The 15,226-nt window shown below is 43.1% G+C and overlaps 1 protein-coding gene across 2 annotated transcripts in view; it reads left to right on the top strand.

Moving 5' to 3' along the window:
- Positions 1–415: 415 nt before the first annotated feature.
- The window catches only part of BNIPL (BCL2 interacting protein like), a 221,152-nt gene continuing 206,341 nt past the window's right edge, over positions 416–15,226 (top strand). Inside the window, exon 1 of one of the 2 annotated variants that reach the window (XM_086947437.1) lies at positions 416–624. In XM_086947437.1, coding sequence (XP_086803563.1) covers positions 581–624 — 44 coding nt within the window. In that variant the 5' untranslated portion in view covers positions 416–580. The remainder of the gene's footprint in view (positions 625–15,226) is intronic. The other variant, XM_086947440.1, reaches the window with a different exon arrangement.

The following is a 15,226-nucleotide window of genomic DNA, read 5'->3' as shown; positions in this document are numbered from 1 at the left end:
CAATAACGCCTGTTCACTACGAACAATTCGTCAGTTTTTGATGTACAATAGCTTCTTTAGAGAAGACAAAATTACAAAGTTCAGACACACACTTATAAAATAAAATCAAACGCCTTTTTCTTGATAATTTTTAGCACCAGGTCATTTTTTTGACAGTTTTACCAAGTTTTGAGGTTTTTTTTGTCTGTAGGACGCTTTGATCCTGCTTGAACTTCAGATATTAAATCAAACGTTTCGCCTTTGCCTGAATACTTGCCCCACTCGCTCGCCGGGCCTCGGGGTGAGAGCAGCCCCTCTGCCCCGCCGAGGAGTTGCTGCAATAAGCGGACTGCCAGCTGTCGGCACTAAGGCCCAGATGCTACAGCTGAGGAGAAGCTACCACGGGTAATGTGCCCTCCAAAAACGTGCCTCCGAAGGCAGAAAAACCAGTTTATAATGAGTCCCGCAGATGCTCTGACTACCACAGCTGTCAGCGGCGGAAGCCGGGAGCGTCCAAAACAGAGCAGGCACCGGTGGGTTCTGGTAGAAACCAAAACACGACGACGAGGGGGGAGCAGGCTCCGCTGACAGCCGAGGAGAGATGGGGACATACCTGGACCGCAGCGAGGAGACCCCGCGTCAGAGGTGAGCTCCCCGCGCGCGCGCACGCACACTGGGGAACAATGGCTGGGTGTGTACGCACACTCATGGGACACCTTTGCAAAATAAACTTGCTACAAGTTAAAAGTTTTATTACAAGTTTAAAAGTTTTGTTACAAGTTAAAACGTTTTGAGAACTAGTGAAGCTACCTGTTAACTGAAGTATAAGGTGTCTCATATCAGATGGAAAGGTTCATCTCCTGCACAGACTGGAACATAAACAGGATTTCATGTTTTCGACTCGGACTCTCATTCTGATCATTTGAGTAGCCGTGAGTTGTGACCGTATGTGTTCTGTTACATCCATGGAGCGCGATAATAAAAATAAGTTGTTGGCATTTTTTATTTACAGGGAGAACGTGTATTTTGACACACTGGTTGGACTCCAAATCAAATCTCCTTGTGTTTGCTTCAGATCTTTTTATTCGTCATGGCGGTTTACAATTACCCACACAAACCACTGCAGACAGTAAATGCTGTCTGTGCAGAGAGTTTTCCGGGAAATTACCTGCTGGGATTCACCTTGGCATATTAAATTCAAAGGGGGGAGTGTTTTTAGGATATTTTTTTTTATAAATATTTTTTTATTAAACATACTCGACACAGAGGTACAGTTCCACATTGTTTTTAGGATTTAATTGCAATGCATTAACTGTTATTGTTCTTAGTCGGTACGTACATAGCGCACAATCTGCCATTAGTCTGGCATCGCAGCGCTTTCGGTAGCTCGTGGTGATAGAACTCTTGCGAGGAGTGCGTATTACGGATTGCATGACGTACACAGATGACAAACGCAGCCAAAGACCGGTGCAAACTCTTCTAGGGTGCAGAATGTGGCAAGCGATGACGTCACACATTTTTCCCACTGCTTTGACAGAACAAACCCTGACTGATCTGCCTGGATTTCCCCCATCACCTGTATGGTGCCAATGCGATGCTTGCTTCACTTCATTCCAGTCTCATATTGTGACCTTGACTTCCATTTGACCAAAATAAAAGGTTTCGGAATTTGCATACCTCTCATAACACCTCTCTTTCCTCCAGGGTCCTATATCACATTTTTGACCCTTAACCAAGCATCTAATATGTCTCCCAACTTTGGAATGTTTCCAGTCTAAATTTCTGGAGCAGTGGCCTCTAAAATGACACACAGCCTCTGCAGTGGTTACAATTGTACAGATGTAGGCTCTGGTCGTTTCCTTTCAATACTATGCACAAAGCCACTGATGTGACCTCCAGGCCTGTACACAACTGAACTGACGTGGATTACCAGAATTAGATGCAGTGCTGTAGACATGGCCTCCAGAGCGGGACACTACTACCAGATGTGGCCACCAGAGCTGAGAGCCGCCTTACAGATGGCCTCCAAAACTTAACACCATTCCACACATTTGGTTTACGAAGGGTACAATTATACTATACTTGTGAGCCCACCACCACGCGGACTGGCTTTCATATATTGGCTAAACCTCCTTCCGAAAGGCAGTCTGACAGAGAAATTGGCGAGCTGGGAAACCTGATTTCCAGCTTTGTAAATTTTCTATATCCATCTCCAAAAGATAATTGTTTTTGTAGAAGATAGGGTTTAAAGACGCACCCTTCGAAGTTGACCTATAGCTGGCTGACTTAAAAATTCATTCTGCTTGGCCAACATGGCCATCAAATGCACTCTTTGCGCCTTCCCACAGAAGTAGATTCTTTTAAGTTTATCAGCTGGTAACAAGTCACCCGAGCTCACAAGGGCCTTTATTATAACATTGCAGGCTGACCGAGCACAAAGAGTGCACTACAACAGTGAAGAGAAGCAATGTTGGCTTAGATGAAAGTTTAAATTTTTTGTAAAAATTATTTTCTCTCTCTCTCGCACTCTCTCGTTCTTTCTCTCTCTGTCTCTCTTCCGTAGCTTAATTTTGTTTGGCGTGCACATTTGTAAGTACATCATGAGCACCACTATATTTGTCAAATCATGTAGCTTTGGGACAAGATAATATTGAGTGCATACTGAATACACAGATGACTTCTACCACTGAAAAGTCACCCCTGGGTTTTGGCAGTAGCATCAGGTGGAATCTGCAGTGTAGATCCATTTGGGTCTTGGTGGTGGCATTAGGTGGGAACCGCAGTATAGACCAACCTAGGAATTAGAGGTATCATCATTTGGTAGCAACGGCGTAGACCACCAAGGGTCTTGGCTGTGGCATCAGGTGGTAGCAGGAGGACAGACTGGCTTGTGATTTGGCAGTGGAGTCGAGTGATAGCAGCAACTTCAGTCTTGCCAGAGGTGTGAGGTGTTAGCAGCAGCTGAGACCAACTTGGGTTTTAGGGTGTGTGGTAGTTGGGGAGATGTGTAAAGGTTGGTTATATGTGTTGTGTGAGTCTCTGAGACATTTGCATCTGCGTTTCACATGCAACACAAGAGGATATGCCAGTATTTAGGGGGATTGGGAGTGTTTAGGGCAGATTGGATCATAAAGGAAATGGGAGAAAATGTATTTTACAAGGATACAAGTTAAAAGATTATGCCCAATTTATTTTCCAATAACCCGGGCCAGAGTAAAAGCGTTCAAAGATATGGCCACCCCATATCTTTCCCTCTTGATGTGGAACCTGGCCATTAAACGGCCCACCACATAATTGTCCTCTAAAAGTGATCTGTGCAGTAACTTTGCAAACGTAGGCTGTAATTGATGGGGGCAACAACCAACCTTACATAGTCAATATTACAATTATAATGTTATCACTTTAGTTGGATCGGAGCAGTAACTAGGGGAGAAAAAATTAATTCTAATTCAGTGTCAATGTAGTGTTACTGCAAGAATGTATAGAGCAGAATTTGTTGTGTCGATTACCTACTAACAGTCCATTTATAACAGGAATGCTTAAATTGATGCGCATAAATTTAGCTCTAGATTTTCGTAAGGTTAATTATCAATTGATATCCAAATTAGCAACTGCAATGTAATTTGAATTCCTCCAAGGGTGTGACAGTAAGTTCCTATATTAAGGGATCGCTTGGAAAAATGAAATCACTGGTCCTTGGCTAAAAAGAGCTTGAGGAAGAACCTTCTATGTACAACCGTAAAATTACGCAACTTCCAAGTACCAACAAGCTATTGCCATTCAGAAAACAAAATTAAAACTACTCCTTTCTATATACTGACAGTAATGCTTGATGGTCTGTGACCGAAATAAAGCATTATACTACTACTGGCAATAAATGACATCCAAACACACTTGGACGCCTAAGAGCTTCATTGCTGTAGAGATGTTCCAAAATAAAAAAATAAAAATAATTGCTGGACTGCTCATCCTTTTTCAATACATCTGCCACATTCAGTTCGATCTATAACAATACAACAACATTATTGATTATTTAGTAAGTCGTATAAAAGACAGAAAATACTTTTTTTGGCTTCTCTGGTAATTGGTACCACATAATGTACAGGTGTGCAAAACGTAAATTTTACCCAGAAAGATATTGGTAAGTTTCATAAATCAAAAGTTGCTGATGAAAAATCATGCTAAATACGTTTTTGCATAATAATTTTACTGTGCTAGAATTCTTGTGCTAAAAGTGTGGTTTTGCATAGATAAATTCATACTACTTTTATAGGACATTTTTCAAGAAATAAAAACTCACAACCTTTCAAAAACACAAAGGATGCAACGTTGAAAAAAACTTGCAAAGTTTGTAAAGAGATTAGTTTCTTTTCAACATTCACACACTCCATAAGATACCTGCAAAACGAATGAACAATTATTGCAGAAAAATAAAAATGTAATAATTCCCAAAGTTTTAACGATATTTTGTGACATAAAAACCACAGTCTAATACAGGAACTACAATTGTATGTATAAATTAGCAAAACAACAAGATATATTTAAGTTAAAGTTATAGATTAGACTTTTGGCTTAAAACCTAATGAGTTTTGGAACAAATTTTCAGGTTAAGGCAGGATCTGCCTGCCAGAAAATGTGTTTCTGTTTTTCACCTGCCTGATACTGTTCTAGACATTTGTAGCACAGAAAAATGGGAAATTTGAAAGAATCAAAGATGTAAGTATTTTGAATGAACAAAGCAACTAAATGGAAAACATTATAGCACATATATAACCTTGAAATAATGTTTTACTTGCTCCTTTCATATTTCCTGGGATAGATGTGTTGAAAATATTAACAACATTCTAATTAATGAAATCCTTTATATGTCGTGCTGTTTTCAGATCCAAATCTAGTATTCATGCACTACTGTCTTTCACTGCAATCATGGCACATTAAAAAATGTAGGTTACTGATTAAGTCCCTTCCAACTCCCAGCCACTTTCTATGCGACAGAATGTTTCTTTGAGTTTTAGGCATGGATGTGTCATCATTCTCCTCAAACTAAACCCAAATAAAATGGAGATCTTGTGGATACGCAAGGATAAAGATCGCTTTGCAGAACTTTATCTGGCAATTCCGAGTGCCCCCCGCAACTGCAAGTAGCCACAAACTTTGCAGGTACTCATAAATATGGAGCTTGCTCTGAAAGTGCAAAATCAATGCAGTTTTCATCCTCCTGTTTTCAAGTGTTAAGACACTTGGGAAAAAGTCTACCTTTCCAGTCCAGGGAGCTTCAGGTCAAAGTAGTCTCGAATTGTGTTCTTCCAGAATTAACTGTTGTAACATCAAGGAGCACTATCAGGAAACAGCGCCACACCAGAAGCCAAAGCATCACGTGACTGAAAACAAAATTCCACAAGAAAAATAAAGTATGCAATCTATGTCTATACTCCCAGGACATGGACCAGCATCCTCACCGTGAGAGTTGCTAGAACCCTCCTGCAATTCAAAAAAGCTGAAAACTCGTCTCTTCAGAGAACACAATCCCTCCCACACATTAGGCGGAGTGAAGAAGGTTGGAAGAATGATGGCTTGTCTGACTTGAAAAGGCATCACCATCTTCAGCAGGAACACAGCTCGAGTCCTTAACACCTGTTTGTCCAGAAAAAAATGGTGGTTTAAGGAGGCTGGACCTTGAAGGCCTGAAGCTTACTCACATGGCGTTCTGATGTTATCACAACCAGAAAGTCCGTTTTTAATGTTAAGGATAACCAATGAACAACTGTGCATTGATTAAAAAGGAATACACATGAGGAAAAATAACCAAATTTAAGTACCAAAGTGACATCACCGATGGCTTTTGGTGGAAACGCTTTGCAAATCTTTAAGGAAACACATTTATGGTTTAAACAAGGGCAGCTGGTCTGGCAAACGTAAAAAAGGCTGAGAGGTCCAACAAATAACCTTTGACGGTGGCAACATCAAGTCCTTACTAAGCCAAATACAAAACAAACATCAATATATGCAAAGGTTTTGCCTGCAACAGGCCCACCTGATTGGGAACAGATGCTCAGCTCAAACACTGGGCCTGGTTATTTCTCATCTTCTCCAGACCTTTGGCAAGGAGATGCATCAACGTGAACATGTACAGTAGTTCTGTGCTTCATTCCATGCAGAATGCATCTCTGAGGGACATCCAGGGAGCAAGAGTACTGATATTGAGCATTCTCTGCAGGGGGTGAAAGATCAAGCCAGGGTACTCCTCAATGCTGAAAGATGCCCTGTGCCACTTCCTGGTGTTACTACAGTTTGTGATCCGCTAGGCTTCGTCAACTGAGTTTATCTGCCCTGGTGTTTAAAGATCATATCATGTGGTGTACAATTAGGGAAATGGCCTGCCAACTGAGCCAATTCCAGAGGCGTAGAGTCTTCTTGCACAGGACTAAGGACACCACAGAGTTCTGCGTTTTGCACTACCACAAGGCAGTGGTGTTGTCCATGAGAATTTGCACCAACCGCCTGTTGATGGTGGGCGGGAAAGCTTTCTCCGGCAAAAGAATTACCTGCAGCTCTTGAAAATTGATGTGAAAGTGGAACTCTGCCGAAGACCAGCGTCCTCTTATCGCAACCTCTCTCAGATGACCTCCCAAACTTAGTAGTGACGCCTCTGTCACAACAGTCAACTCTGCGTGGGCTAGAGAGCGGGGTCAGCAATGGTCCAACTGCGGTTGAGCAGCCACCCCTGCAGATCTTTTGCAGTCCACTCCGACACCTGGGTGGAATCTGACATGTTCTTCTGTTGCTAGGCCCACTGAGACCTTAGATCCTACTGGAAGACTCGTGTCATCTGGCATTGTCTGTGAGCATGATTCAGGAGGCTAACACAGCAAGAAGTCTCGGAACCGTCCTTACCGAGACCCAGTACAGAGGCTGAAACATCAGGATCTTAACGCGAATGACCATGACTCGTTGGTTAAGAGAAAAGAACCAAAAGAGCACCATATCCAGGATGGCTCCAATCAAAAGGGAGCTTCCGCAAAGGCATTCGGTGGGACTTCAGTAGGTTTATTGAGAACCCCAACGATGTCAAGAGGTTCACTTTCTTCTGGAGTGGGTCCGCGCCTGACAAGTGAGCCAGCCTTAAACACCAGTCATCAAGATAGTGGAGACAGGCTCCACTGAGCTCTAAAAATGGACAGCGACCATGGTCATCATGTTTGTGAACAAACGAGGGGCACTAGTGATCCCCAAGGAGAGCACAGAAAACTGAAAGTGCTCATGGCCCACCTTGAATTGCAGGTAGTGCCCACGGGCCTGCAGGACAGGGATGTGAAAATAGAGGTCCTGCAGGTTTAATTAATATGGAAAGCTTTGAGCAGGAGGAGATCCAAAATAGGACACACAAGAAAGTAGTGGGACTAACATCCAATCCCCACTTCTGAGGCCAGTATCCTCTCTAAGGCTCATTTAGCCAAAAGATGGTCCTCCAAAAGCTCCACTGATGTAAGTGTCAAGTGTGGTGGGACGAAGAGTAATGGCGCATGTAGTCCTTTGGACAATTTAAAGAACTCACCTGTAGGATGTAATGTACTACTCCTGCAGGGAGTGGCTGGCCTTGCCTCCTACCAGATGGCTGCCCGTAATGTCCTGGTTTTTGTCTGTACAGCCCTCAGCCACAACCTTGAAAGAGTTGGGAGGCCTGTTGTGCAGGTGGTGGGGCCTGATGCTGTGGGTACACCAAGCCGCTTGCTTATCACCGAAAAAGATAAAATGTTTGGGGGGATTGCCGAAGTGGTGCTGAAAGGTCCAGAGAGTGTGCCATGACTCTGCTTTCTTTAAAAAGCTCCAGAGCTGAGTTTGCCTTTATCAAACAAATGGGAACCGCCAAAGGGCATGACTTAAGGATGCCAGGATGTCCCCAGAGAAGCCTGGAGGATCTTATCCATGCATGGCGCTGGAGAACCACACTTGTTCCTGTAGACCTTCCTTGACAATCAAGAGGTGTCTAGACCTGAGCGGATGTTGTACTTTGACAAATCACACCCATCCTAAATAGTTTGGGCCAAGGAAGTCCGTAAGTCTTTTGGGACTGCAGGTAAATTCTCACCAATCATGTCCCAGAGTGGGAGGGTGCAATATTCAAGCAGCAGCCGGCAATGGCTGACTGACCTCAAGGCAAGGCTGGTCGACAGGAACATTCTTTTGCCAAACGCTTCCATAGATTTGGACTCTCCGTCCAGAGGAGTAGTCGGAAAGGCTTTAGGGTTCACTCTACTGGTTGATGCCAGCACCTCCAAACTCTCAGGAGTTGGATTATGGCTTAAAAAGGTCCAGGTCGCTAGGTGCTGGTCTATGGTAGCATGAGACCTGCGATTGACTGTAGGGCCAGAACTTGGTTTAGCCCAAGTGCCCAATAATGTGTCGGAGAGGACCTCGTTGAAGGGCAGGAGAGTTTTGTTCAGTGACTGGCCAAGCATGAAGAACATCAATAAGTACATTTGATTTTACTTCCATTGTGAGGAGGTGGAGGCCAAGGACTTATAATAACAGTTGCTGTTCTGTGTGAGAACCAACACAGTATTGTGTGGTGTATCCAATCCACTGACATCTTTTCGAACCATACCAGTTGTCCTGATCATAAAGTGAGGCAAACTCTTTCCCATCCCCTCCACTGTCCCCTCTGTATGGCTGGCCCTATTCTCTATCTGAGCAAAAAAAGTTGGTGTAGTGTTTCAGACCAACTGCACTGAAATTAAATACTGTCTGAATCTTATGGTTTGAATGTTGACGGCATCACATCAGTATCTGGGCACGGCATTGGTTGGGGTCAAGACAAATTCTGCTTTGTGTCGGATTCCACAATGGGTTGTAGCTCCTCCTCTGGTGCCTGAGGCAGAGGCTGGTGTCAAAGTGCAAGTGATTGGCGCAAATTTCACCTCCTGACCCAAAGTTGGCACCAACGCCATTATGAAGCTCGAAGCAGATTCAAGTGGTACAGAAGGTGCCACGGATGGCTCCGCTGGCGGTAACCAGATTAGAGACCCCTGCAGATTGTTTTACTTTGAACACGTGCCAGAGGGAGACTGAAGGGTGCCAGGGATGTGCAGCTTCGCCACATGAAATGCTTCTACCTACTGCAACATCCCCAATGGATCTGGGAGTGCGGGGTTCGTTAGGCCCAAAGTTGGAAATGGCTCCTCGGTGGAAAGTAAATCAGACCTGGAAGCGTGGTGATGACCTTGCACCTTCTCTGGAGAACAAGTGTGGCAGTAAGTGGCTGAGTCATGCTTGGACCTGTTATGTTTCTTTACCTGAAGACTTAAACCATCTAGAAAATCCGCAGCTGAAACGAGTGCAGGAGTGAGTGCCCAATCTTGACTTTGATCTGGAGTGAGACCTATGTGCGGTCCTACATTGTTTTGGCACGTAGCTTTGTGTTCTCGATTGAGTTTCATATTCATCTGGGCACAGTATCTTGCACCAAACTCCAACTCCTTGTGGGGATCTGTCACAGACATCTGACTGTGACATGCCTACAAAGTTTGACCTCTGTAGTCTTGGGTGTGACAAGTTCACTTGGACAGTGGAAGAATTTAGAAGAAAAAAATCACTTCAGAGTAAAGAAAATGAAGTATGGATTTCCGGTTCCACGCCCGAAGTTGCAGAAAGACAGGAACTCATGTCAGCATGCATGGGTTGGGTGAATATGCTGCTCTGTTCGTCAATTCAGAAGCGCAACTGAGTCGATGTGAATTGACAAGACGTCACCTACTGGTGCCCAGGTGGAATGCTTTTTGAGTTTCTGGATCCACTTTGGTGCCTACAGATATTCACAAAGTGAGGAATCTGCAGTTGGAAGTATCCATCAGACATCAGATACCTACACACTATGACCGCTTCTTTATAAATCACAATAACATTCAGACATGGAATGAGTGTAACAAAACCCATTCCTTCAAAATTTCTATCTCCAGCTATACCTTCTCAGGAATAAAAAACTAAAAACAAAATATCAGATTGAAAAACCCAGTGCAGTAAACAGCAAAGTAGAATATTTATTGGTTTCTTATCCGTGTGACACACATTGTGACGCAAAACTGGACTTGTGTCCTTGTGACTCAAAATCAGCACAGAGCACTTTACATTTTATGTTTTTTTGCGGGCTCTATACTATTCCTAGACACGCTTTTTTAAAAACACTGTTAAGATTTTTAAATATTAGAAAGTGCAGGGCTGCGTTACAGTATTTGTTCCTCTTGAAAGATGAGTTTATTTTTTTAATGATTTATAAATACATTTCCACAGTGGTTCGGCTTCGGAACACGGTTGGTAAATGATTTTATATTGCTCAACAAGATATTTTTTGACATAAACTTAATTGTTTTAAATTGTATGAAATGTTTTTATTATGTAATCTTTTATGGTTGATTTGCAGCAGAATAAAGATTGATTGATGATCTTTGGTAATACCATAAAGGGGTCTGCAAAGCTGCTTAAAGCTACCAGCCTGATGAATACCACAAACTGCATGTCTCTCATACCTCTTTATCCACCACACTGCTAAGCTCTGCGTCCCATAACACAGTCACTGTATTCTGGTGGTCATTACGCACGACATGGAAGCACTTCCCACATAGGATCAAAAAACAAATACAACATCCTTACACCACACATAGTTTGCTCCCCATGTAGACGGGAGCTACAATGCCCCATTTTGTGAAGTTAGAACAAGATACATACTGCAATACAATGCAACCACTTATAAAAGTTAACATGTGCTGGATTAGAAGGTAAAACTAAACGTATCTCTAGATTTCTTATAAAAGAATCTTTAAAATGGATCCCAATGTTGAAATAACTACATTTACTGGAGGTGCAAAAGGACTCAGCCCCCAACCTATGGTGGGCTTCAGTTTTGGTGTTTCATGCATTCTGTTCTCTTTTTTTAGAGGCATTTGTCTCACATAAATACAAATTTGGGCCACTGCATTGGCTTTTACTGAAGTGTTCTGAGGGGTGTGGGGACAAAAAAAATCACCTTCTCTATAATCCAGGAATTGCTTATCTCTTAAACTTTGATATTGAAGTCGCTGATCAATCTTGCATCATTTATGTATGTATTTGGGCCTCCATATAGAAAGAACATGTCCAAAGTTCTTAGAAAAAGGACAAACTGTAGAATATTTTCAATATAATTGCTCAGTCTGCGAACAAGGGCAGGGGTTCTGAACTAACGCAAACTATACAATATATGCATACATTAGAGAATATCAATGTAGACAAATGTCAGACATTCATAAAGTTTAAAATGAAAGACACATTGGTTCAGGAGTAGTTTAATTTATTAGGAGAGCAGAATAAATCAATTACATTTGGAAGAAAGTCAGAAGAAGTGAAATAAATGTGAGGAAGGAATAATTATACGGGTATACACATAAGTATTTAAAATGAGATGAGAAACCAAAAGAGAGAACCATGATTTCTAATAACAGGACAGTCAAACTAGAGTTTAAAAAAGTATGTGAAGATACTAGAGAGGACAAGATTGAAAGTGTTTTCTTAAAAGATAAGTGAGAAATAGTACTGAAGAGAGGGGTGAAGTGAATTAGAAATGTATGTAGTGTAATCAAAGGATGATTAAGTCATGGAACGTTTTTAAAAGAATGGGAGAAATGTGTGTGACAGATTCGTTCATTCAACTAAAAAAGGTAAATTCCCCTCAAATATCTACCTTCTGCACACGCAGCGCACGGTTAAGGGGTTTTGGTTTGACCCCTAGATCACTGCATAAGCAAAAGGTGAGGGGTCTGGGGATTTAGTATGAAGGCTGTCTACTACACTGAATTTGTCCTTGGTGTGGCAAAAATGGTCTTGGAAGCTGCTGGTCTGATTCGTTAAAAGATTTGCATTTATGTTATAAGCATTGATATAGCTCTTTCCAGTCACTTGTAGGATATTGTAGTCCTTCTAGAACTCGGGCAGTCTTGGTTCTTGGATTTGTGTTTGACTGATCTTGTGGTGGAGCAGAGACATTTTTGTCACCACAATGATGATCAGATTGTTTGATTTTCCTTAGTATTGCTCACTGTTGATCTACTATACGAATAGGCGCATGTGTCGTGGGGACGCTCCTGTTTAATCCGTGTGGTTGTCAAATAGCGAGCTAGAACTGATAAAGTTGCTGAAAAGCATTATTGTTATGGTCTTTATAGCTTGCATTGCTACATCTGGTGGTGAGTCATGAGTGGGCTGATGCATTGCCTGTTGTCATGAGTTAATCCCTGCGCCTTTTGCCACCTCAATGTGCGAACATGTCTTCTGTTTGGAGCAAGAAGCCGCCAAAAGGATCTCATACCGTTCATTTCTCCAGACATGCAGCAAGCTCCAGCACAGTGCATGCCCCCGGCTCCAGAGAACTCACCAAAAATCCACTTGCAAAACACAAGTAGGCCAAACAACAGAGGGCGAGGCTCCAGTAGGGCAAGCCTGAGCATTGTCGATGACTTCTGCAGAATGCACACCCTTGCAAACTGCCTGTAGGGTAATCATTTTAGAACATTCTCATTTCTTATTCCGCATTTCTCATCCATCACTCCTCATTCGTCAGTCCTTAGCATTCATTATTACTTATTATTTTGAGTTTTATATAGCGCTATCAAGACCCGAAGGTATTAGACCACTTCACATGTCATGTGATGATCTTTACAAGACATTCCTCCTTGGTTACTACTTACACTCCCTCATCTTCTCTCATCCAGTTCTTATCAACTCTCACTCCTCATCCATCATTCCTCACCTCCACAGCTCGTCTCACTTCTCACCCCCTAGCCATCCCTCACTTCTCGTGCTTTTTCTCAATCCTCATTTGCCATCCCTCAGTTCCCGATCCTCGTCCCTCACTCATCTTCCCTCACCCCCACTTCTCATTCTTCACTCCTCATCCCTAATGCATGACCCCTGAGCCATCCTTCATTCTGCTCTCCTCATCCCTCAACCCTCACCCCACATCCTTCATTTTTCACTTCTCATCCCTCGATCCTCACGCCTTACACATCATCCCGACCCTCACTCCTTATGCTTCAACTCCACCCCTCCCCCATCCGTTATCGCTCCTTGCCCCTCACATCCCCTTCCTCACCCTTCACTCATCTTTCATTTTCAGCCCTCATTCTTCAACTCACTGATCAACTGACTCACCCGACAACTGTTACGATTAATATGGATAAGCGATAATGTTATAAAATACACACAACACTGTAAATTGTCGCCCACGCTCATCTCAGATGCCCCTGATCTCATCACTTACCTGCCAATCTTTGTTCTCACACCTCCTGCTATCAACGCTCACAAATCCCTAGTCATTGCCACACAGTTCTAGTAACTTGGAGCTGGACATTTTTTTCCCCTTTATTAGTTCCTACCCTGCCAACGAGTGAAGCCCTCTGATACCCATCTGGGCCATGTTTGTGCTATACAACACTTTATAAATAAATAAACAAAATTAATAAATGGACATCTGTGACACGATTAGTAGACCCAATGGCTCACAATTTGAAGTTGCTGCTACTAATTATTTATTATACATGTGGTTGACATTCAATGCCACCGACCTGAAAAAAATCCTCTTCAGCTGGGACATAAAGTATCTATTACTTAGGCCAAGAGGTTTTAGCTGAATATGAGGCTGGAGCTATGATATTTTTTTTTTTACAATTTTATTTTGCATTTTCAGATAAAGGAAATGCATTGCATGTAAACATCGTACACAATACATCAAGCCCACATCCAATGAGGAGAGCAAGTCACACATAGTAGTATACAATAGAAAGAAAGTGACAAATATCGTCCCAAATTCACACACAATATTCACATTTCAATAAAGTTGGCATCCGAAGCAGAAGGAGACATAACATGAATATCAGACGCTCGTAGTATTTGCGACATTGCCATGTGGAGACCTCCAGTTCGTTGTGATCGCTTAACATAAATAGTTTGTCAAATTTAGCCATCCCGTCCTGAAGAAGAGCAGTCAACTTTTCCATGGCATACAGAGCCCAAACCTTCTCCTGCCACATTGCTACCAAAGGAGAGCGTGGTTGTTTCTAGAATTGCGCCACACAGAGCCATGCTGCAAGAAGTAGTTGAGATAGAAGACGGCCCTGAAGGGTCGACGAGGGAAAAATGCGATCTGCCCCAGGTTCGCCCAATAAAAACTGTTGAGGGTCAAGTGGGAGGTGGATGTTGGTAATCACTTGAATGATACTCTATCTCTTCCCAGAAAGGTTGGATCCTAGGACATGCCCACCAGGTATGTATAGAGAGGTACCCCTCTCACCACATCCCTTCCAACATAAATCAGAGCCACCAAACATCCTGGCCAGACGAACAGGCGTTAGGTACTAGTGGATAAATATCTCATAGGCATTTTCTTTGTAGCGAATACAAATTGATGATCGCGTAGCCCTCTGGCAGATCGCCCCCCCTAAGTGTCGTTCGATAGCTCAGTGGCCAAATCCTTCTCCCACTGTAATACATATGCGCATTTTTTTTAGGGGGAGACAGCTGCAGCAGAGAGGGGTGAAGCCACGAAATGCCTTTGCAGTGCACATTATTCAGGTAAAGAGGCTCTATAGATATGACGTTGCGTTGACATGCCAGACGTGCTGGGGTTTACTGGCCCAATGAAATGCCTGTGTCAAGTGGAAATCATGACGGCGGGTAAAGGGGAACCCGGCCACCAAGTACTCCCTCGACCGTAATTCTCCATCCTCAAAGAAATCCCACAGGATAAGGGGCCATCCCTGATTACAGGTAGTCAAAATAGGTAAGCCGGGAATGCCAGATGCTGATGCACCTCTCCTCAATAGGACAAGAGCAGCGCTATCAAGGGCAACAGGGGCGGGGATTGTAGCAATAAGGACGTGGGGAGCCACAACAACCCCGCCAATGGAGAAGGAGAACAAGCCTGCTCCACCTAGATCCAGGGTTTTCTGTCGGAGTTGTGGTTCCAGTCCAAGAAGGGGTGCAGTTGTGCCGCCAACATATAAGCAGAGACATCCAGGAACCCCAAACCACCGTCCGAGACTTGCCTACCCAAAGTCGCTCCTGACACCCTCAGGGACCTACCCACCACACAAAAGCCAACATTTTCGCCTGATATGCTTCTGCACTGAAGGTGGGAAAGCAAGTGGGAGGGTTTGAAGAATATATAGCAATCTCGGCATGAAATTCATTTTCAAGCTATTAAGTCGTCCCCAGCCATGAG

The sequence above is a fragment of the Lissotriton vulgaris genome, chromosome 12, assembly GCF_964263255.1.
Source record: "Lissotriton vulgaris chromosome 12, aLisVul1.2, whole genome shotgun sequence".
NCBI classification, from domain to species: domain Eukaryota; kingdom Metazoa; phylum Chordata; class Amphibia; order Caudata; family Salamandridae; genus Lissotriton; species Lissotriton vulgaris.
The sequence above is the reverse complement of the archived record's forward strand: the minus strand, read 5'-3'. Positions and strand labels throughout refer to the sequence as shown.